We start from the raw sequence: 21,232 nt of genomic DNA on the forward strand, positions 1-21,232 counted from the left end.
TCAGTGGACTGAAGACTAAGTAAAGGAAAATGGACTATGGTTTGTGCCTTATCCCAGACTTGCTTGTTCAGCTTTTGCTCATTTTTCTTGCATCATTTGAAATCTCAGCCTGTTCTGGTTCCCTCTAGATAAGGAGCTGGATTTGGCTTGAGCCAAACACTGATGTCCATGTGGGAAGATGAAGTTTTATTAAGGTGGGCTAAAACCCCAGCTTTACTTTACCTGTTCTCATAGCATCTCATCTCTGCCTGACACCGGGTGGTATCTGCTGTAATGATTTTGGCCTCGTTTTGAAGCTAAAAGGGTAATTCAGAGGAGCAGCAGGAGGATGTAAATGGAGAATTTGTGAATTTGTGTTTGCACATTTTGAGAGGAGCATGAAGAAACCAGTCAGCATTTGGGAGCTTATTCTGAGCTTTAGGGAGTTTGAATCTGCTCAGAACCTTCCTAGCCCTATGAGGAGCTATTTTCAGAGTTTGTCCACCATTGTTTGTGATCTGAAATGACTTCAGCAGCATACAAGCCTGATGAAAAGGCCCTTTGATCTGGCTAAATAAATAATAAAGAGGCCAGGAAAAGGGGAAGTAAAGGGTTTAAGGGGGGTAATGATTGTAGAAGCTCGTTGCAAATGTTTTTGCAAATTCAAAGGCCTCAAACCTCTGTGCACATGGGACAGGGAAACAGCTCCTCCGTGGTTCTGCTGCATCAGAAATACTCCTTATATTCTATGCAGTGAGACATAGCCTGCTTGCTGTTCAAGGGAGAGGTATTTGAAAACACGCCAACAGTCAGCTCCTCTAGACAGGGTGATTTTTGTCTGTATTGGATGGATCCTGGCTGCTTTGAAAGAACATGGTGGGGGGAAGGAGGGGGAGGAGAAAGGTTCAGCTGGCAAGGTTTCCAGTAGGGGAAGCAACTGAAATTTGTCTTCAAAGCACTGGGAATCTAATGAGGTTACTTTTTAACCTAAATAGCTGCACAGAGGAGAGGTTTCCTTTGCAAGCAAATGCTGGAGCAGTAGAACAATTGCAAGACTAATCCATAAATTACAGAGCAGCTTAGCAAAGGAAGGGAGCGAGTCCTCTATTCCCCTCCTTCTCCCACACGCTTTAAGAGAAACTGTCATTTAGACAAGAAACCTTCTGTGTCGCTAAAGGTGCAGCTGGGTGATGGTGTGGGGATTTTAAAGGCAAACAGCTCCGGGCAGAGCCTGTGCCTCACACCAGGGGTGTCCTTGCAGCTCCAGCTTTCCTGCCCCGCGTTTATCGGCATTCATTTGGATTGGTAAATGTGTGCATTTTTTGAACTGTGCGTCAAGGAAACAAAGCCCCTTCTCTCTGCTCCCGAAGCCACACCCTTTTCTGCGGGTTTTTCCCCTCATTGTTCGGGGGAATTTGAGGGTGACCTAATGATGCGGTTAAATAAAACTCGTTGAGCAAGATAAACATTGGGGAATTCACAGCATTCTCATGCTTCACCCTCCCCAGTCTGGGAAAGGAATGGGCTGTGGGGTGAGTTTAAACCAGTCTGCAAACAGTTTGCCTCACCTGCTCCTGGGCGGTGTGAGTTTGGGAACGGTGGATGTCGGTAATGATGTTGGTTTAATGTAAATACCGGGCATGCCGGAGGCCTCTCTGCTGTTCTTTGGAAATTTTAAAGAAAGTTTAGAACAGGCCTGGCTGCATGTGAAGCTCCAGAGTCGGGTTCGTTCCCTAAAACTTCAGCTGCAGTTTAGCATCGGGGGTGAAAATAACCCTTCAGTCTGAGAGCAGAGCGTGGGTGCCTTGGCTCTGTGTCCTGGGGGCTGCAAGAGCTCCTGTGGCAGCACAGCCAGAGCTGGAGCAGGTCTGGGAGCAGAGAAAGCCCCTGTCTGATTCATTTTTGAGCACAGAGGAGGCTCCTGTGTGATGCTCTTTTGGGTGCAGAGGCAGCTCCTGTCTGATGTAGGTTTGGGTGCAGAGGAAGCACCTGTCTGTTCTTTTGGGTGCAGAGGAGGTTCTTGCCTGATGCATTTTTGGGTGCAGAGGAGGCTCCTGTCTCTGATGCAGTTTGGGTGCAGAGGAAGCCCTTGTCTGCTATTTTGGGTGCAGAGGCAGCTCCTGTCTGATGCATTTTTGGGTGCAAAGGAAGCTCCTGTCTGATGCATTTTTGGGTGCAGAGGAAGCTCCTCTCTGATGCAGTTTTGGATGCAAAGGAAGCTCCTGTCTGATGCATTTTTGGGTGCAGAGGAAGCTCCTTGTCTCTCTGATTCAAGCACCATCCCCTGTCTGGAGCCCAAGTGACTGAGCTCCTGCTGTGGTGATTAATCCCATTGACTTCACAGAAAGTTTTTGAGAGGGAGGTCTGCAGAATTTGTCCCATAATTAGTAACTCACTCTGTGCACCGTGTTCCCCTGAGCAGCATCAAAGTGGGGGGCTAATCAGGTATGACTGGGCAGCAGAACAAAAATTCCTGGGTTTGATTTCAGCTGTGTAATGGAGTGGAGCCTGCTCCCTCCTGCAGACAGCATTTCCTGGTTTGTGCAGGAGGGCTGGGGAAGAGAGGGGAACTGGAGCTTCTTGAACACGAAACAGGAAAAGCTGGGAAGGCATTAAAAAAAAAAAAAACCCTTAACGAGCCAGAGACCTTTCCTGATGCCTTCATTCTTCTGCCTGCCCCACTGTGCTGCTCTGCCCACAGAGCTGTGTGTGACCCTCTGTCCTGGCAGCCTGAGCCCCCCAAAGGGCAGAGCTGCCCTGGCTGTGTCTCCCTGCCTGAAAAGCTGGGGTAACCCTTGGATTGCAGAGCCATAAATCCAGGTTTGCACTTGGCCTGTGTGCTCCATGCCAGGGAGCAGAAATTCCTGCATGGTGCACAGAGAAGTGGCCCTTGAAGTTATGATTTCAAACCCAAACACTTGTGGGGATAATTGCTCTGAGGGTTTTTTTCCTCCCTGCATTTGGTTTATTCAGGTCTCAGTGACACTGAGGCAAATGGAAGGAGATTGTGTAATTTTGTTGTATATGTGTTTTGAGAGTCTGCATTTTTTCTGAAGTGGTTGGTTCAGATAAAATTGTGATTACTGTTGTGGGGTTACCTGAGGACTCATTCTCTCATGGAGGGCATTTTCTGCTACCATTTTATCAGCAATACTGTTAGGTGACACCAATAGTCATTTTTACCTTTACATCTTGTGGTGTGGCTTAAAAAGCTTGAAAAATCCAAATTGTGTTCATTTACCTTTCTGACTCTCTTAGCTCAAAATTGCTTTGCCAGAGGAATAAATTCTTCAGTTCTCTTGTTAATGTAAAGAAATCCCAGAGCCAGGTATTTTTTACCCACAAAATGTATGTAAGTATTTTACAAGACAAAATTGTAAATAGTGGGGATGCCAAAAAGTTCTTTGAATGTGTATGTAAAATTTTGCATGCAAGATCTTAAAAAGTCTGGTGTCACTGTGAGGTTACTGGGATTTTTAAATATTTTTTTAAAAGGTAGGATGTATTAACCCAGCTGTGTTATCTCATTCTGCTGGGAATATAAATGGATTTGTGACATTTTGGGAGCCTTAATTCTGTTGGTAACAGAGCTAGAGGCTCCAAGCTCTCATGTTCTAGCTTGAGCCCACAAGATTGGTATAATTTCAAGATTATGAGAGGCTTTAGATGTGAGTGCCAAGATGCTGGAATTCTTGGAAATGTATCCTGTTTAGAAATACTCAGCCACGATTTCCTAGAGTTGTTCTTTGCAATAGGTTTTTTTAAAAAAGGATCATTACAAGTCATGTCAGTTCAGCTGTCCCTTCAGAATTAAAGTGCTGCTGTTGTGTTTCTTTGGTGTTCAGGATAGCAAGGTTCTTCCACTGGGTCTCTGTTGACAGAATAAGGAGATTTTTTTAGTCAAATAGCTCAAATTGTTACCATTGGCATCTAAATCATCCTCATTAGGCTTATAAGGTTAACTCACTGAGACCAGTCTCCCTGAGTAACTGCTCCAGGTTGTTTTCAGACTGGAAAAGTGTTTTGTAGTTTGAAAATTGTTTTTTTGCATCCATGAGGAAGACTGGGAATGTATTTCTTTTTGATCTAACTCTGTAGGTCATCACAGATGAAATGTCACAGCAAGGTTATTCCCTAATTGATTACAGCATCTAAGCAGAGCTGTGGTGATGGGTAAAGAATAAACTCCAGGAGATGAATGGTTTGTGAGGATGCAAAGTTTTAACTCTGCACACAACTGGGTGAGCTAAGAAAGCAGCTGGAAACTACCTGAGACAAACCAGGTGACCTTGAGCATGGCCTGTGATGGTTTTGCCTCATTCTTCATGATGAGAACTGGCAAATGGAGTTAATGAAATAATGCAACAATAAGTAGAGCTGCCCCCCTGGGAGGAGAAGAACTAAATTGCTGCTGCTAAACTGAACATTCCTGAGGAAATTAATTGCACATCACTCTTCTGCATGACCCCCTGAAATCCTCATGCTGCAAATTACTATTTCTGGGGAAATACAGCTCCTGAAATGATGCTGCTGGCAGGGACCACAGTCACCTGAATGTGAGAAGGAGAAACAGTAGCTAGAGCAGTGATTCTGTTTTTTCTTAGTTAACAAAGGCTAGATTTGTTTCCCCATTAAGGAATTTGAGCGGGAGCTTGGAGGTTTCTCTGCTGGGAGCAGGGCAGTGAGACATGAGGGGCATGATGCTGAAATAGTGAACCCTGTGCTGGGCTGAGAGCTGCTGACCTCCCCTGCGCTGCTGCCAGATGTGAGTAATGCCCAGATGTGAGTGCTGGGTACAAGGAGTGATTCCTGCTTTCTTGGAGAGCAGGAAGGATGGTAGTGAGTGTTTGCACTTGGGCTGAGAAGCTTTTTGTGTCACCCTTTAGTTCCCAGCTCAGCTTCCTGCTTGCTGTTTTCAGTCCCTCCAGGGCTCCTGGTGCTGTGGGAATGCTGTGAGCTGCCTTGTCCATCCTTTGCAGAGCAGGAGTCCCTCCTGGGAGCACAGGCAGCCAGGGGGGTATTCTGTAGCAGCTCTGGCCAGGTGCAACAACAGTGTGTGCTTTTCCAGCTGCAGGGCTGAGCTGCATCCCAAAGAGTGGGAAATTTTGTCAGAGCAGCAGGAGTGTGTCAGGTCATGCTGAAATGCCAGACTGGGTCTGCTCTGGGCTGAACTCTGCTCAAGAAGAGACTGGCTGCAGGATGGAGAGGGAGGGACTTCAACTGCTAGGATAAAGAACACCCAGAGAAGTTAAAGGTTGAATATTTTTGGAGGAGAAAGCAAATCCTGCCTCCTGAGGTCATCCAAGCATGATAAATCCACACAGTCTTCTCAGAGAGATTTCTTACTTGGCTAATGCAGCAGGAGCTGAGCTGGGGATCTCCAGAGCCTGGGAAATGTGAGAAGGTGTAGCTTGGATTCAGGTGTGTTATAGATTGTTAGATATGTCTCTGATAGCCTGCAGAGGTTATTGTTAGGAGCAGTAAACACACCTACTGCATAGCACAGTGCAGGTTGGAATGAAAATGCTGCTTCTGATTCTTGGGTTGGTTTTCAGATCCTTTAATTGTCTCATTTAACCAGGCTGCAGTTTGGTTGGTATTTGTCGGTTGATATTTCAGAAAGCTCACATCAGTGGTGCTGGAATACTGGCATCAAGTTTAGCCAGTGCTCTTAACTGTCTATCCTGGCTTGCAGAAGAAAATTACTTGTTTTCTTGATGACAGATGGCACATTTAAGGCCAGAACAAAAGAGCCTCTTCCTAGCAGTCCTTAGTTGAGCAGTTTTATCCACAAAGTGTGGAGAAAAGTTCTGAAAATAATTTTGGCCAGTAGTTGTTGATGCACTTTCTCTTAGTATTTCTGTAAAAAAAATAGTCTCAGGAGGAATCACCTTTGTGCCCTTAGAATAAATTTTCTGCTAAAGATTTGATTTTGAGATGCTTTTTAAAAACAGATTTAAAAAATGGAAGAAAGCCTCACTTGAGTCTTTTGTGTGGGAAGACCTGTGCACAGGAGCTTCACCCCTTGTCCCTGGTTTTGTGCACCTTCCCCTGCATGACTGTGATGGAGCCTGTGCTCTGTGTTTTCCAGGCAGAACCCAGATGTGCAGCTGCAGTTACAACAGAGACCACCTCACCACCACAGCCCGACTTCTTCCTTGACATCCCTGGGATCTTTGACTTTGCTCCAGTCTCCACCACCCTCTAGGCTGTCCCCTTCCCAGCACCAGCAACCTCTGACTCCCAGCCAGGCAGATCCTGCCATCCTGCCAAGGACCCAGCAGCCTTTCCTGTCCAACCCAGTCCATCAGGGCGACCTGTACCGACTATGCCAGCCCTTCCTGGGCCCGCAGCAGCAGCAGGGCGACTCCTACTCCATGATGCCCAGGGCCCAGCAGATCCCTTCCCCCTACCAGCAGATGCAAGTAGATCCTTTTGCCATCGTTTCCAGGGCCCAGCAAATGGTGGAAATCCTGTCAGAGGAGAACAGGTCCCTACGACAGGAGCTGGATGGGTGCTATGAGAAGGTGGCCCGGCTGCAGAAGGTGGGTGGTTGTGGAATTCAGGCATTCTCCTGTCTCTGCTCTAGTTCCTAATTGAATCATTTCATCTGCAGCTGTTGGATTCCTTTGCTGAAGGGATTGATTATGTACTTTAGAGTCTTTTGTATGCAGATTGATTAGTCTGTGTCCTCTGCCTTTGGGCATCAGCTTAACTTTGGCAGAAGATGGAATCAAAGCCTTCAGATTTCTGCCAACAGTTCATGGACCATGCTCAAAAGCACATCCTCCTCAGCTGCTGAAGAGGCTGACTGCTTGGCTTGCTTGGCTAAGTTAAGGCTTGTCCAGGATAGCAGCAGGTTTCATTTTCCCAAAAAGACTTCAGAGCTGCAGGAGGGGCCTGTTTGGGATGGCATGAGACCACAGCCACTCAAGGAGGCACAGGGGACATTGCTACAAAACTAGTTGGCACCACAGTGTGCAGGGCAGCTAGTGCTGCTATGGCTACACTAAAGACATTTGGACTGCAGGACTGGGACTAACACTCCTTTTGTCCCTCTCTCAACACCACACAATTTCCATGAAAACTTAATGTCTTGATTTGAACCCAGCTATTTGCCGCCTTTGGCTTTATGGAACAAGCAGAGTAAATACTGCTAAGACATTTAAAAGAAAATACCCCAGTGACACCCATCATTAATGTGTGGAGGTATTTTCGTGCTGCCTCACAGAAATGACTTCTTGATGACCAGTGATTTAAAGCTGGGCAGCAGGTCAGCTTTGCTTTTGCCTTGCAGCTGTGGAAAGGCTGATGCTACTTAGCAATTTAGGATTTTGTGGGCCCTGCCGTGCTCTTTGCACTGAGCAGTGTTCAGGGCCAGAAAAATGTGTGGCTGCTTGTCTTTGAGTTTAGGTGACCAGTGTGGCTTTCCACACTCATTATTCCCCATGTTACCTCTTACCAGGAACATATGTTCATTTGGTTGTATTTTTTTGGAAAGTTTCTGGCCAGGAAATACTTGAGAGAATTGTTTGGCAGCTTCCTGATAATGACAGAAGGATACAAATGCATTTCTCTCCACCTCCCTGCTGATCACTGGCAGTGCTGATGGGGTTTGCTATGGTGTGGATCCACCTTCCATAGCAAACCATGCCTAACAAGGAGAGTTAGAGAGAATCTTCTGCTCTGGATGATCAGAGAAGCTTTACACTGAAGGCTAAAAGGAAGGATAAAGCATATTTTATTGCAAAATTATTCAGCCACTGGTATTCCTTCTATAGAGGGATTCATCATGGACTTGAGACTTTATTTTTCATTCTTAGTGTAGAAGTGTGGGTTTCCCTCAATAAAGAAGACTTGAGACAAAGTAATCTCCGGTCTGAGACAATGAAATTTGTTAGTGAGAGATAGTAAGTGCTTGTTTTTACTTCCACTGCAGCTGGAAACAGAAATTCAGCAAGTTTCAGAGGCATACAAAAACCTGGAGAAATCATCCTCTAAGCGGGATGCCCTGGAAAAGGCCATGAGAAACAAACTGGAAGGAGAAATCCGTAGGCTTCATGATTTCAACAGGGATCTAAGAGGTAAATGAAGTAAAACTTCTGTTCTTCAATGCTGGGGGTTTTTATTATTATGCTTTCTTGGCAGGACTGGGTTTTGCTGCAGAATTCAGTGTCTGACACAACTGGAATAGGACAGGATACTCAGGTGCTTTCAGTAGTCAGAGATTTTAAGCACTTGCTGGAAGAATGGAAAAGACAGGTTTAGGAGAGGGCTGTAGTCTTTCATTTCCAGCCTGTTTCTCATTGACAAGAAACATGTGATAAGCCAAATACCAAAAACCAGATGCGAGCCTGGAATTCTCTCATGTCTTTTATCCTAGAGACAATTTGTACAATTTGTTCAGTTTACACAAATGGAAAGAGGTTTTGCTGACTGCCTAATCCCACACCAGGCACGTTCACTTTATTTCCTGTCCAGTGACCCTTTTTGCACTGACATGCAGACTGCAGAGTGTCTGTTCTTCCTGAAGGTCTTGTCATTCCTTATCAATGTAGGCATCTGGTTTTTTGGATCTCCCTTCCTTTTCCAGAGTGAGATGTTATTGGTGTCTGGTTCTTGCTAAGAGGCTGAGGCAGCACCACTGCTGGCAGCAGAGTGGTGTTGAGTGGTATTTGACCTTAGTGAGGGTAAAAGTTTAAACATTAGTTTGGAAGGTGGAAAACATCTGCAATTTGAGATTTTTTGAAGGTGCACAAACAGTTGTTTAAAGTGTAAATTTAATTTTTGTTTAGGAAGCCTTCTGATTGTCCTGCATGCTCTCACTGCCTCATGTCTTTTACTAAGACTGACAGAAACTGTTTTGCATTCAGGAAGTAAAGCCATACATTTCCCAGTACTGTACACAAAGACCTGCATTAAATAATCGTATTAATAATAAAACACAGAATAAACATTTCATTCTAATTTTCAGACTGATACAAATTTATTGAAGCAGCAGAGCTGTTAAGCTGTTTTTAGGGTTTTACACTATTCCCTCAGGTCAGGTAATTGAACAACAGTGATTTAATCTTCTGTTAAGATCTTGTGGGGAATTATAAGAGATCTTTTAATTGCATGGTAGAATTTATTTGTGTGGAAAAAATAAAGGTATAAATTGAAAAAACAAACTTCTATGTTATAAATGTTTAAAATAACTTTTTTTGAAGTTTAACCTGTTTTGTCTCATTGAGTGTATTTCCTTAACATTTCAATAGTGAGTGCCAACTTCTGATAGGCTGTAGAATTAGGAGATCCATTCCCCCAGCATCAGGAATGCCCTGAGCAGATGTAACTTAATGCTTGCAAGTCTGTAATGATTTAATTTGCTTTTATTGAATATTTTTGCAGAACGTATGGAGACAGCCAACAAGCAGCTGGCAGAGAAGGAGTTTGAGGGGTCTGAAGACAATCGGAAAACCATCTCCCAGCTCTTTGCACAAAGTGAGTTCCACAGCCATTGTGGGTCAGTGGAAAGCTCCAGGCACCCTGGGAAGGAGGACAGTGCAGCAGGTTAATTATCAGCACAGAAATCAGGGCACTGGCAGACCAAAACTGGCAGTGGAGAAAAGGGGTGGGATCCAAGAATTCCTTTTCTGTCAGTGTGTAAAGTCTATCTGATGGGATTTATTAGAGATTTTGGAGCAAAGGTAATTTGCAGTTAAACTGTAAAATTAGTGTTTACCCCATAATTTACATACTTTATCCACCTATTTTATTCCTTGAAAGCTTTGAAATTAAACCTTCCCAGGCTGACAGGAGTTCTGGCATGAGTTAAGGCCAGTAGGAGAGGAGCCTGGTAGGTCTCCTATCTCCTTCCTCTTTAATTTGCCACTGCCCTGTCCTGTTCAGCAAAAATAAAGGGGATGAACACTCCTGCAGTCTGCTGGGCTGGGTGAGGGTCAGGAATTCTGTCCACAGCAGTGGATTTATCACAAGGCAAACCAAAATGACGGGTTTGAAATGCTGCTTTTCCTTTGTTCTGAAATGTCTTGAGGCCGACGGCGCCGGGCCAACTTCTCTCTCATCCCACAGTGTGCTCCACCCTTCTGACAATGCTCACTTTTCTCCAATTGTTATATAAAAAGGTAGTGCAATAAAATTGCAAAACAGAGTTTTTCTGTGGTGTAATAGACACTGCAGCTACCCTGACAGATTCTGGTGTCCCTCTCTTGTGTCATCTTTAGCTTATTCCTTGTGGTTTGCCTTGCAAGCAAATGGCTGTCAGGGAGTGAATTCCAAACTCCTGGTGGTATTGGGAAGTCTGGGAATTTAGTCTGTCCTTTTGCTGGGTGGACACTGAGGTTCATAGGTGCACCCAGAAAATGTGGGGAGGTCAAAGCTGTGGGGCCTCTTCTTTTGGATGAACATGGAAATTTCATCAGTCCCAGCATTTCTGGGGGTGCTGCAGGCACTTGTCAAGTGAAGCAGTTCTCATTTGGAGAAAAGTCTGCAACAAAACCTCCAAAAGCCTCTCTGCAAGCATTTCCTGATTAACTAACAGCCTGGTAGCACTGACTGATACCTGCTGGCATAATGCCACCTTGTCTCAATGCAGCTCAGTCTCTGCAGTACAGTTTAATATGCTCAACTGGCAGCAACTCATTCCTGGGTGGAGGAGAAATGCTGGGAAAAGATGGGCAAAAAAAATAAGCAGGTGATGACATTTGTCCTTGTGTCCTGAGCTGCCTCTGAGCTGCACTCAGGGTTTGCTCTGCAGAGCTCTGGGTGCTGCTGGTGGACAGGTTTGTTTTGCAACCTGTGTGTGGGCTGTGTTGATTCCCTGGCAGAAGGGAATCTTTAGCTACTCTGTGTTGCTAAAGCTTTGCTCCTGGCTCTTTGCTGGCAGAAGAAAGGGAGTAATTGTGGTCCTGTAAATATAGTTATGCACATGCTTGCACAAACGGGCCTGTGTTCTCCATATGCAGCCTGTCCTAACACCCAGCACCTCGTTCCTGTTTTTCAAGCCTTCCACTCCTTGTCCTCATTCCTTTGTCGTGGGATATTGGTTTCTGGAATGCAGTTTCTCTGGTGTCATCAGTGCTGGGTGTAGATCACTCCAGGGAGTATTCTGTGGTTGTGTATCCAGCAAGTGGGTTAATGTTATCTTTGGAGCTGGTTGGCTTGAGCTGGGAATGGCAACATACACAGAGGACATCAGCTCTGTGTTGTGGCTTTGCCTTACACCCCTGTGTGATAATTTTTCCAGTCTCCAATTATTTTTATCCTATCTAATTTTTTTATGAAGGTGATGCCTTCATGTTGCAGTGCCCTGTTCCTGCAACACTCAGCATTTCTGTTTCAACAACGTCCAGCTTTTCCTGGAGAGCAGCAGCAAAGGATGAGCTGCTGTGTTTGGGGTGGCAGGTCTGCTCTGAGGAGGGACAGAACAGATGTATGTGCCTCACTTCTGGCACAGAAGGGTCATTTTTACAGGCAGTAGAAAAAGACTGAGGAGCTCTTACTGCTGACTTGTTTTCTGACTCCTCTGAAGATATTGCTGGAGGTTCCTCTGAGAAGGGACAGAACTCCCAGTTTGAGGGGGATCAGTGTGGAAAAAAAGAACACAAGTTTTTCAGGAACACCAGTCTACTATCTCTCTCCCCAACCTGAGATATTAAAATTACTCAGTTTGTTTTCCACTGCTGCAAGCTCAGAGGTGAAGGGGTGCCAAGTTTCACTAACCATCTGCATAATCACAGCAAATTACCTGAGTAACTGTACTGAGTGATGCACCTTCTATTCCTTCTGACTATCTTTGTGGCACATTGTTGCTTGAAGGTACCATACTTGTTTTTCAGGATTACAGGTCCTTCTCTTCTTTGAAAGCCATGTCCTTTTATTTTCCCTCTTAGCACTAGATTTGCATTCCCTTTCTTGTGAGAAGCCCCAGTGCAATCTTTTCTTCACCTCTGGAGTGAAAGGCTCCTGAAAACTGGGCAGAGACAAGTGCTGTGCATTGACAACTATCACTTTTTTTATCCCTAGACAAGGAAACACAGAGAGAAAAAGAGAAACTGGAAATAGAGCTGGCTGCTGCCCGCTCCACCAACGAGGACCAGCGGAGACACATCGAGATCCGGGACCAGGCCTTGAACAATGCTCAGGCCAAGGTGGTGAAACTGGAGGAGGAGGTAAGGATGCTGAAAGAGAGGAGTCAGGGTGGCTTGTGTTCCAGCAGAAGTGGCTGTGGGAATGAGTTTGTCCTGTGGAAGTTATAAGGAAATCTGCTTTCTTCAAAGCTGTTTCTATCGGCTTAGCTTTGTGTTGACTAGCTAAACAGATAAGCCACAAATCTCTTATTTCCTTGGAAATGCTTTTGTCTAAGCAGCCATATTTTGTTTTCGTTTCAAATTGTAAAACTGGGCTGGAAGTGGAATCTCAGCCTGGAAACCTGCTGAACTTGGCAGGAATTCAGGTCTGGATGGACTTTCAAGTAATATCAGATGAATGCAGCTTGTCCCCTTGCCAGGTGTGGGGACAGTGCAGATCACTGTATGTGCCCAGCATTTGTAATAAGCTGGGCATGACCTTAGTTGTTTTCTCTGCCTTTCCTCCCAAGAGGGGGTAATGCATTTGAGCTGCTTAGCTGAGCAGCTTTCACAGCAGTTTATTTGTAGCCTTGTCCCTGCCACTCCTGGTCTCACCTTTGTGCCCCTCTGCGTCATGGTGTCCGTCCTTTCCTCTCAAGGGCCCCACTTCCCACTCCAGCCTCTGCTTCCTTTACTCCTACTCTTCCTCCATGGAGAGTCTCAGGAGGAAATCTCCTGACCAAGCACACTTCCTCACTGCAGATTTGTTCTCCAACCCTGCCATCTCCCTGGCTACCAGCACTCAGCTTCCCCCTCAGCTGGGCACTGTGCCTGTGTCCACCTGAATTTTGCTGCCTTCAGAGACTTTCCTCAAACCCTCCTCTTGTCTGCTTTTAGTTCTCTCTCCCTTCAGGATCCCATTTGCCAACAGAGGAATGATCATATTCTAAGTGAATATCTTCTCCCAGGTTCAGGTGTAGCTCATTTCTGAGTTTTAGCCTGCTCTTCTCTGAGCTCTGAATTTGCCTCCCTGGTTTCCTTATTTTTTTCCCTTGCTTTAATCTCTTTATGGAAACCTTCCCTCAGTCCCTCTGGATCTCCCCTGGACTTGCTCTGCTCATGTAGGATGTTTTTGTGAGTTTCCCTGTTGTCATAACCTCTTTTAGCCTGGCATGGCTGACTTGCACTCACTCAGGGGACAGGGAGCATTAGGTTATAGGGTAATTTACATGTGACATGGCTCTCTTTGGCTCTCAAAGTGTTCTGTCATTGATTCTGCAGTGTATTGGAGCTCTTTGGCTTTCATTCAAATTTCAGCACTTTATTTAAAAGTCTGGTGTGTCACTAACTCCAAGTACACGGGACATCCTTGTGGTTTCCCTGGAAAATTCTTGGAGTCAGTGTGGATGAGGTGCTCTGATCAGCTGGGCCAGCACACACAGCACTTGGCTGGGTTGAATTTCTGTGTAGGCACTAATTTTGGCTCCCTCACAGTAAAGTTGAAGCCTTGAGGGGTAATAATAATAATAATAATTATATGTTTTATTTTCAAAAGACTGCTCTTGTTTTACTAGAAGAATTGAGTTCAGTGCTGTGGCAAAGTATTTCTGCCTAGGTAGAACAGTGAAATAGGTAAGTCACACTGGGCTAAATTGCATGATAGCTTAAAAACCACACTTAGGCTGATGCAGAGTGAAATGATCTGCATGAGGGCTTGTGGTCACATGCATCCAACCTTTGCTTGAATCCCAGGGTGTGCAGGAAGTGCCACCCTTCCTGCTGTAGATAAATATGGAAGTGTCTCAGTGAGGGAGCAGGAATTAACTCTGCTTTTTCTTAGAGGTCAGAGAGAAGAAGGGGAAACAAATGGTGAGCAGTCACTTTTGCTGGTTTCCCAAATCACTTTTTAATGAAATACTTAGGATTATAACGCATTTGTTGCCTCATTAGAGTTGAACTGTGGGAAGTTCTCCAATCCCCAGGCTGTTTGGTAACTCCAAAAAGTGGCCAAGGAGCTGCTCAGAGCTCAGGGCACCTTGAGAAGGAGCTGGGAACACCATTCTGAGTTAGTGGCATTCAGTGGCCAAGAGATATGAACAATTTGTGGATTATTTCTTTATTCTGACCAGGTTAATCTGAGGTACTAGTCCCTGTAAGTGTCAGGAATTTCCAAACTGGTCTTGCAGAAGAGGGTGGAGTTTTTGAGGCTCAGATTTGGCAGCTACTCTGGCTCAGGGCCTGAGGGGGGATGCATATTTCAGTTGCTGCCTCCTGTAATGTACATTTGCAACTTTTCTTTTTACCCATTCCATTTTGACTTCCTCTTAAGCAAAGTAACCTTGCCTTGTATGCACCAGATCCTTTATAAAAAGAATATTTCCATTCTAGGGGGAGCTATAAGCCATATATGACTGGAACTGAATTTAAATGTTGCATTGGAATTGGAGTTTAGATTATTTTCAAAACCCTTGTCTTGAATTGCCAGTCTAGACAAAACCACCCATGTGTAAAATGTAGACACTTGTCTACACCTGTGGAGTTTTGAGGGTTTTTATATATCCTGGAGCTTAGCATCCAAGTTAAAGTGAAAGGAGAGATAAAGAGATGCTAAATGTGATGGAGAAAGGAATGATCTTGGAGATCCTGAAGTACAGTGTGGATGCAAAAGTAGACATGCACAGAATGCTTCCCCTGTTAGCAGGGGTGAAATGGCTCTTCAAATTTAGAACAAGCTGCCGTTGAAGTTTTTGATAGTGTGGGGTTTATTTCTGCAAAGTGCAGAATAGGGTGAATGGTCATAAATATTTAAAGCAAACTTAAATGTGTCTACGAACAGAATTGCTAAGTATGTATATGTTTTATATATAATATTTAAACTTCACTACTTCTCTACTCTCCATAAAGATACACAGTTATTAACCCTTATTTTCACTTCTCTATTTTTGTTCTTCCCTTTAGTAAATGTTCCACAGTTTTGCATAAATCAGCAGCTTGCTAAAATTGTTTCTAGTGAAGTATTGGTCTGTGGTTTCTGAAATCAAAACTTCACATTATTTTCATTACATGTAATACATTTGACATAAATTGAACATATTTGAGGTAAAAAGTGTTAGTTTAAAAATGTATATCCCAATCAGAAACAGTTAGTGATAATAATATTTGGGGCTAAAGCAATGAAAAATCCTGATTTTGGATCATGGGTTGGTGTGAGGGTCTCAGTGGGATGGCAGCAGGGTTGTGGCTGGTCACACAGGATTTAACCCCATCTGCTCACATACACCTTGAGAGCCTGGAGCAGTTAAACTGGACTTTGCTCTGGGCCAGGGCCAGAACTGCTGGCTTTGCAAAAAGGACCATCCTGACCCACCTGACACTGAGTAAATGCTGACTTGCTGCCAGTCCTGACCAGACTTGGAATGTTGCAGGAGGGAGTTTGCTGCCAAATACTTTATCTAACCACAACTGCTGAGTGCAGAGGCTACAAGTGCTACTGCTTTTAATTTTTTTTTTCCTCAAATTTGGTCATTTCTGCTTACCCTATTTAATTTATACCATGGAAGACCACACTTCAACTTAAGAAAGGTTTGTGGGTTTTTTATAGTAGTGTAGCTTGTACTCCTTTGCTCCACTGCTTTACAAACCACTTTTTTACTGAGTGCCTCAAGGAGACAGCTTTGAAGAATAGTGACAACCACCAGGAAGATAAGATTATCTGCTCTTTGCCATCCTCACACACACACACCTTGCAGTGGGAAGAAGAGAGAGATGACCTCTCTAATGGGTAGAAGCTGGGGAATAAGGGAGGGGACAAGTTTAAATGAAATATCTTTTCTAAAATTGCTTAGAAGTTCTAAGATCCATAATTCATCAGAATTCCACATGAAGCAGATACCAGCTGAGATACTGTGTTCATTCCTCACTGTGCTTGCGTGGAGAGAAAAAATGCTCTGTTTCTGGTAACACTGAGGGTTCTGTCTGGGGGGAAATACAAAAATACACTTCCCAATGACATCTATTGTACTTTTTATGCTGTGCCTTAGATACTTTCAGAACAGAGCTCTGGCTTGTAGAAAGGAGACCCAAAGGAGAGCTGTCTGCTTGATGCCTGGTCTAGTTTTTTCCAGTCACTTCCCTGAGTCTATAAAAAGCTAATACTGGTTTGCACAGCTTTGTTTTACATAGACTCTGAGAGCTACCTAATACTCCTTTCAGGAAGGAGTTGCTTCTAAAAGGGACACTTTTTGGATGGCTTGTCACTCCTGGATGGATTGGGTGCAGAGGAAAGAAACCTCCCTGATTTCCCTGTGGCTGGTTCTCAATAATGAGCTGTATTCTTGTGACAGAACTGCCTTTTTATTGCCATGTCACTGTCTCACATATTCTGCCTGTTAGTGATTTTTCCAGAGGTGGCTTTGAGAGTTAGAACTTTTATTTTAACCCAAACAAACGGGGCGACGACATTGTGACATTCCCATACCACAAACACAGTTCCCTAGCAAGGGGATAGTGTTACCAAATTGTTTCAGCAGGAATTCTTGCTGAGGCCACTGGCGCCTTGTTGGGCCTGAATTCAAACAAACTGAGGCTTCAAAGGCATCCTAGAGGAATATATTCCAACTGCAAGAGGGTGAGGTGATTTAAACGTGCTTGCTGGTTCTTTTTTTTTTTTTTTTTTTTTTTTTTTTTTTAACTACATTTCTGCCATAGCAGGCAGATTCTTGTGGGGAAACACATTTTCAGCTGCATCTGAATGGATTCAGCTTTAGGATAAACCCAGAATGTTATGAAAACACCCTGAATATATTAAACAAAGGACTTTGAAGACATCAGAAATAGTGGGTGGGAGACAAGCAGATGCTGATGAGTGTTACCAATTTGCTGAAATAGGAGCTGTCCAAGATGAAGAGGGTAATGGCTGGGTTTGACAAAATGCCCAGAGGAATTCTGAATCATTGCAGGAAGTCTTCTCTTCTTCCCCAGGAAAAAAAAAATAAAATCTTTGCTGAGTAACACATCTGGAAGCAATGAATCTCTGCAAAAAGAAGATCCTTCCCCCTCACCTGCTGTGTCCAGGGCTGTGTTTGTCCTGCACAGGCAGCTCCAGTTGGAGGATGTTCCAGCCTCCTTTGTGCCTTGTGACTTGACTGAATATTCTTCATTCCTGTGTGTCTCTGCCCCCTTTCCTTGAAACCTCTGTGCCCTCCTCAGAGCCTGCCTTCTGCAAGGACCTGGGGTCCCTGAAAGGCATTGCATTGTTTGTCAAAGCCTAAATAAATGAGGAAAATTATTTGTTTGGCTTTGAGAATATTATTAATTCTCTTTCTGCTGGGCAATTGCAGTATTAATCAAATATCCCCTGTCTCTGAGAGGAAACTTTGTCTCACTGATTTTAGACCATGCAAGTACCTGCCAAGAGAAAGGGGAAATTAAATTAAGCTGGGATATTCCCTGCATTATTTTGCTCTTTGTGCACTGGATGTCTGCAGAGCCCAGGCCAGTCATGGTCATCTTTATTTTTCTTGTTCTCAGCCCAGTTGCAGAATTTACATAAACTTTGTAGTAAATGGCAACTGGAGAGTGACTGCTCCTGTTTACATTGGTTTAGTTAGAAAATTTTGTTCATAAAATTATAGCCTGACCTCTGATGCTTGTTTAGGACACTTTCCAAAGCAGTCAGGGATTGGCCTGAAGATGATAAGCACATTATTAAAATTGTGCTGTAGGAAGTGCTGGGAATGGATAGAGTCATCCTGCTGTGCTTCCAGACATGCACTGAGGTTATTTGAGATCTTACATCGTAAATAGGTGTTAAAATAAAGATATTCTCATTAGCAAAATGCTCTGCATTTTCAGAGCACCCTTGGAGGCAAAGCAGTTACAATACATTATGTGAACATGAGCTTGCTTCTTAGTTAAATGCTGTACCATCAAAAGGAAAATTACTATCTTGTCAAATTTATTTAAAATTACATCCCAAAGGGTGTGACTGCATCCTTGTAAAGCTTCAGGAATGAGCTCTTATCTAGAGCACGTGTTCACTGCAAGGGCTGATGCAGAGGAGAGAATTCCTGTGTCCTTTGATGCCATCCCTGCCCTGGTAGATGTTGCTGTGGCCCTTGGCACTGAGCAGCCAGTTTTGGTTATTTGATGGGAGAGAGAGGGTGGGGAATCCATGGCAAATGACCAGGAACAAGCCTCAGCACGCTGCCTTTTTTCCTTCTTCCCATCTTAGTTATGTCTTCAGCACCCTGGCAATACTCAGGAAATTGTTTCCAATTTCTGTCTTAGGAAAACAAGATTTTACTCTTGATTTCTGGTAATGAAATCCCTCTGTGCTTGGAAGAATCATTCCTGATCCTCTTTACATTGAGAGTTCAGATCCAGTCAGAGAGATGGAAACCAAAAATGGAGAAATTTAGATTTCCCTTCTACCACTTCTGGAGAATCCTGGTTTACAGAAAGGTGAATTATTCTCACAAATACTTGCAGTAGCAGAGTGGTAGAGCTGAAAATGAATGAGAATGCCAGAATATGCAGTAACTTAACTGAGGACAGCAAGTGCATGAAATGAGTTTATCTCATAGAAAGAGGATGATTCTGACATTAGACATTAGGAAAGTTGAGTTGTCTGGAGCACATCCCATGCCTTTAAAGCTTCCTGAACACTCGGGTTCCAAAAACTTGAAAATTATTTGAGGAATTCATGAATTAATTTTGATTTCAAGCTGTCAAAAAGAATACACACACCAGCCCTAAATCTTCCAACATTCCTAATTCTTCCTGGTGCTGGAAGATGAAGTGCATCTTGTGAAGGGAATAAAAAGAAGTTGTCTTTCTGCAAAGCCACTGAACAAGCTGTGCCTGTAGGTTGGGTCTGGTGCCCGAGCCAGGCGTGTGCAGGCAGTGCTGGGAGCTTGGGCAACAGCTTGTGTTGCAACTTTTCACCTGCAGGTTTGGCTGATGGGAGCACGTTCAAAGTGAATGTTTCAGTGGAATTTCTGTGTCCTAATTCTGCTTTTTGGCTGGGCTCTTGGTATTCTTTGAATGCAGGCCAGAACGTTAATCCACACATATGCATACTCAGGTTTGTTACTTGTGAAACTGTAAAATATTGTCTGTGGCTGCTTTTGCAAGATTTTACCTTTTTATTTAAAATACTGATCAGAAATATAAATGCTTTGTAGTAGGTAATGAGATCAAATGTCCATCACCTCATCCTTAGCTTCTTTTATAAAGAGGAGAGAGGGAGGAGAGCTGATTTTGAAGAGATTATTTTTCAGCTCAATGCATGTTTTTTACTGCTAGTGAGTTTATCCTCACCCTTGTCCAGGTCAAAACTCAAGATACTGAGTGCTCTCCATTTCTGGGTTCTGCTGCTGACCCTGTATTTATCACTTTTGACTCCTTTGAGCTGCTGTCAGTCTAAGTTTAAAACTGGTGCATTAATCCACACTTAGTGGAGTGGACAACTGACAAACCTTAAATTGGTGTTATCAAGTACTATGGTCTGGAATAAAAAGATGCATTAAGTATAACATGTTTATTGATTTTCTGCAGAGCAGCAGCAGACTATTAAGTTACATTAAAATGTTCTCATCCCTCCCATTCCAAACAAGCTTGAAATCTTGAGCAATCAAAGAATAAAAATACCTTTCTACTGTACATGCACTGGTAGGAAGTCCTTTGGCTGGATTGCTCACTATTTATTGTAACTTTTATTATAAAATTCTTGTTTGGGGAAAATCCTCTAAGGCAGCATCATCCCTGCTGTGAGATTAGATGCCTGCTGACTTTATGGAGAGAAGAAAAGGATACTCTGTCTGGGATTAATGGTGTTGGAAGATTTTTCTGTCTCTGCTCTTCACATTGCCTGAAGGAACAGGAGTGAGAAAAGGGAAAATATTTAAAGAAACACATGATAAGACCTTTTTGGAACAAAGATGTGATGTAAGAACAGCTTGTGTTGTTCAGATCAAAGTATCCTGTGCCTGCTGAATCTGAGAGCAGATTCCTAGGGAACACTGTCAGAATGGGGCCAGCAAGCCCTGATACTTTCACAGAATCCTTTCTGCTTCCAAGAAGGACTTCCTGAGCCAAAAGTGGTGTCTTTTGTCTTTAATATCCCTCAGTGGACTTCTCTTCCATGGAGCTGTAGAGCAGCTCTTTGAACTCACAAAAGGGAGTCTGTGTTTTGCATTGTGGTGCTTCTCTAGAACTTTGGCTCTGGCTGTTGGGAAAAGTTGCTTTCTTCCTGCTATTTTTGTATTTCAGGGTTTATGACAATCAGAGCAACAAAAGCAGTGCCCCAGATTTGCTGCACAGGGCCAGCTAGTTGCAATTGTTAGTCTTTTCCTAAACAGAAAATAATGCCCACAGGTGTGCAGTATTCTCTATATTTTAATAGAGCCGGGCCTTGGATATGTTCTTTTATATTAAAGTTATATTTTAGTTTGTTTTTATTCTGCCAGAACTGTGGATTAACCTTGCTAAGACAGTTACTTGGGGGTTCTTTTTGTTGCTTCTAGTTAGGTAGGGTGGCAGCTTGGTTGAACAGTGGAGGAGGATGGAAGGGCAGTGGCAGGAACAGAGCAGGACCTCTCAGGCCAAGACCAATGTCCAGACTGCTGGGATAAACCTGGCATGGGGAGAACCTGAGTGTGCTTTGATCCTATTATTTTATTGTGATCAGACTGCAAGAGGATGCTACAAATTTTGATTCAGTTTCTGCTTAATTTTGTAAAAATGCTGCCAGCAATTTTCAATATTGCACTGAGAGTGTTCCCAACTTGGGGACCAGCTCTAAACACTGCTGCAGTTACCTTGGAAACGTGTGTCAAGTCACTCAAACACTGTTTCAGTCCCTGGTGCCCTTTTCTAGTCCATTGCTGCTCTCAGACATTTGCCACAGATAATGTCCTCTGTTTCCCCATAGTTACCATGGGGTCACTGAGGACAAAAAGAACAAATACACCCAGCAGGAAAGCAGAACTGGGACAGAGCTGTAAAATCCTGAGTGTCCAGTCCAGAGCACAGCAGTTAGGAATCATGGAGTAGTTTGGGCTAGAAGGGACCTTAAAGATCATCCAATTCCAACCCTCTGCCACAGGGACACTTTTCACTATCCCAGGGTGTCCAAGCCTTGTCCAGCCTGGCCTTGGACACTTCCAGGGATCCAGGGGCAG

At 43.9% G+C, this 21,232-nt stretch overlaps 1 protein-coding gene across 2 annotated transcripts in view; it reads left to right on the forward strand.

Annotated features, from left to right (window-relative positions):
* The window catches only part of AMOT (angiomotin), a 57,152-nt gene that overhangs the window by 27,646 nt on the left and 8,274 nt on the right, over positions 1-21,232 (forward strand). For both annotated transcript variants that reach the window (XM_056491133.1, XM_056491132.1), the window contains exons 4-7: positions 6,071-6,524; positions 7,919-8,063; positions 9,370-9,462; positions 12,007-12,152. In XM_056491133.1, the coding sequence (XP_056347108.1) occupies positions 6,071-6,524; positions 7,919-8,063; positions 9,370-9,462; positions 12,007-12,152 (838 nt within the window). The remainder of the gene's footprint in view (positions 1-6,070; positions 6,525-7,918; positions 8,064-9,369; positions 9,463-12,006; positions 12,153-21,232) is intronic.

Source organism: Oenanthe melanoleuca, chromosome 4A, assembly GCF_029582105.1.
Source record: "Oenanthe melanoleuca isolate GR-GAL-2019-014 chromosome 4A, OMel1.0, whole genome shotgun sequence".
Taxonomy (NCBI): domain Eukaryota; kingdom Metazoa; phylum Chordata; class Aves; order Passeriformes; family Muscicapidae; genus Oenanthe; species Oenanthe melanoleuca.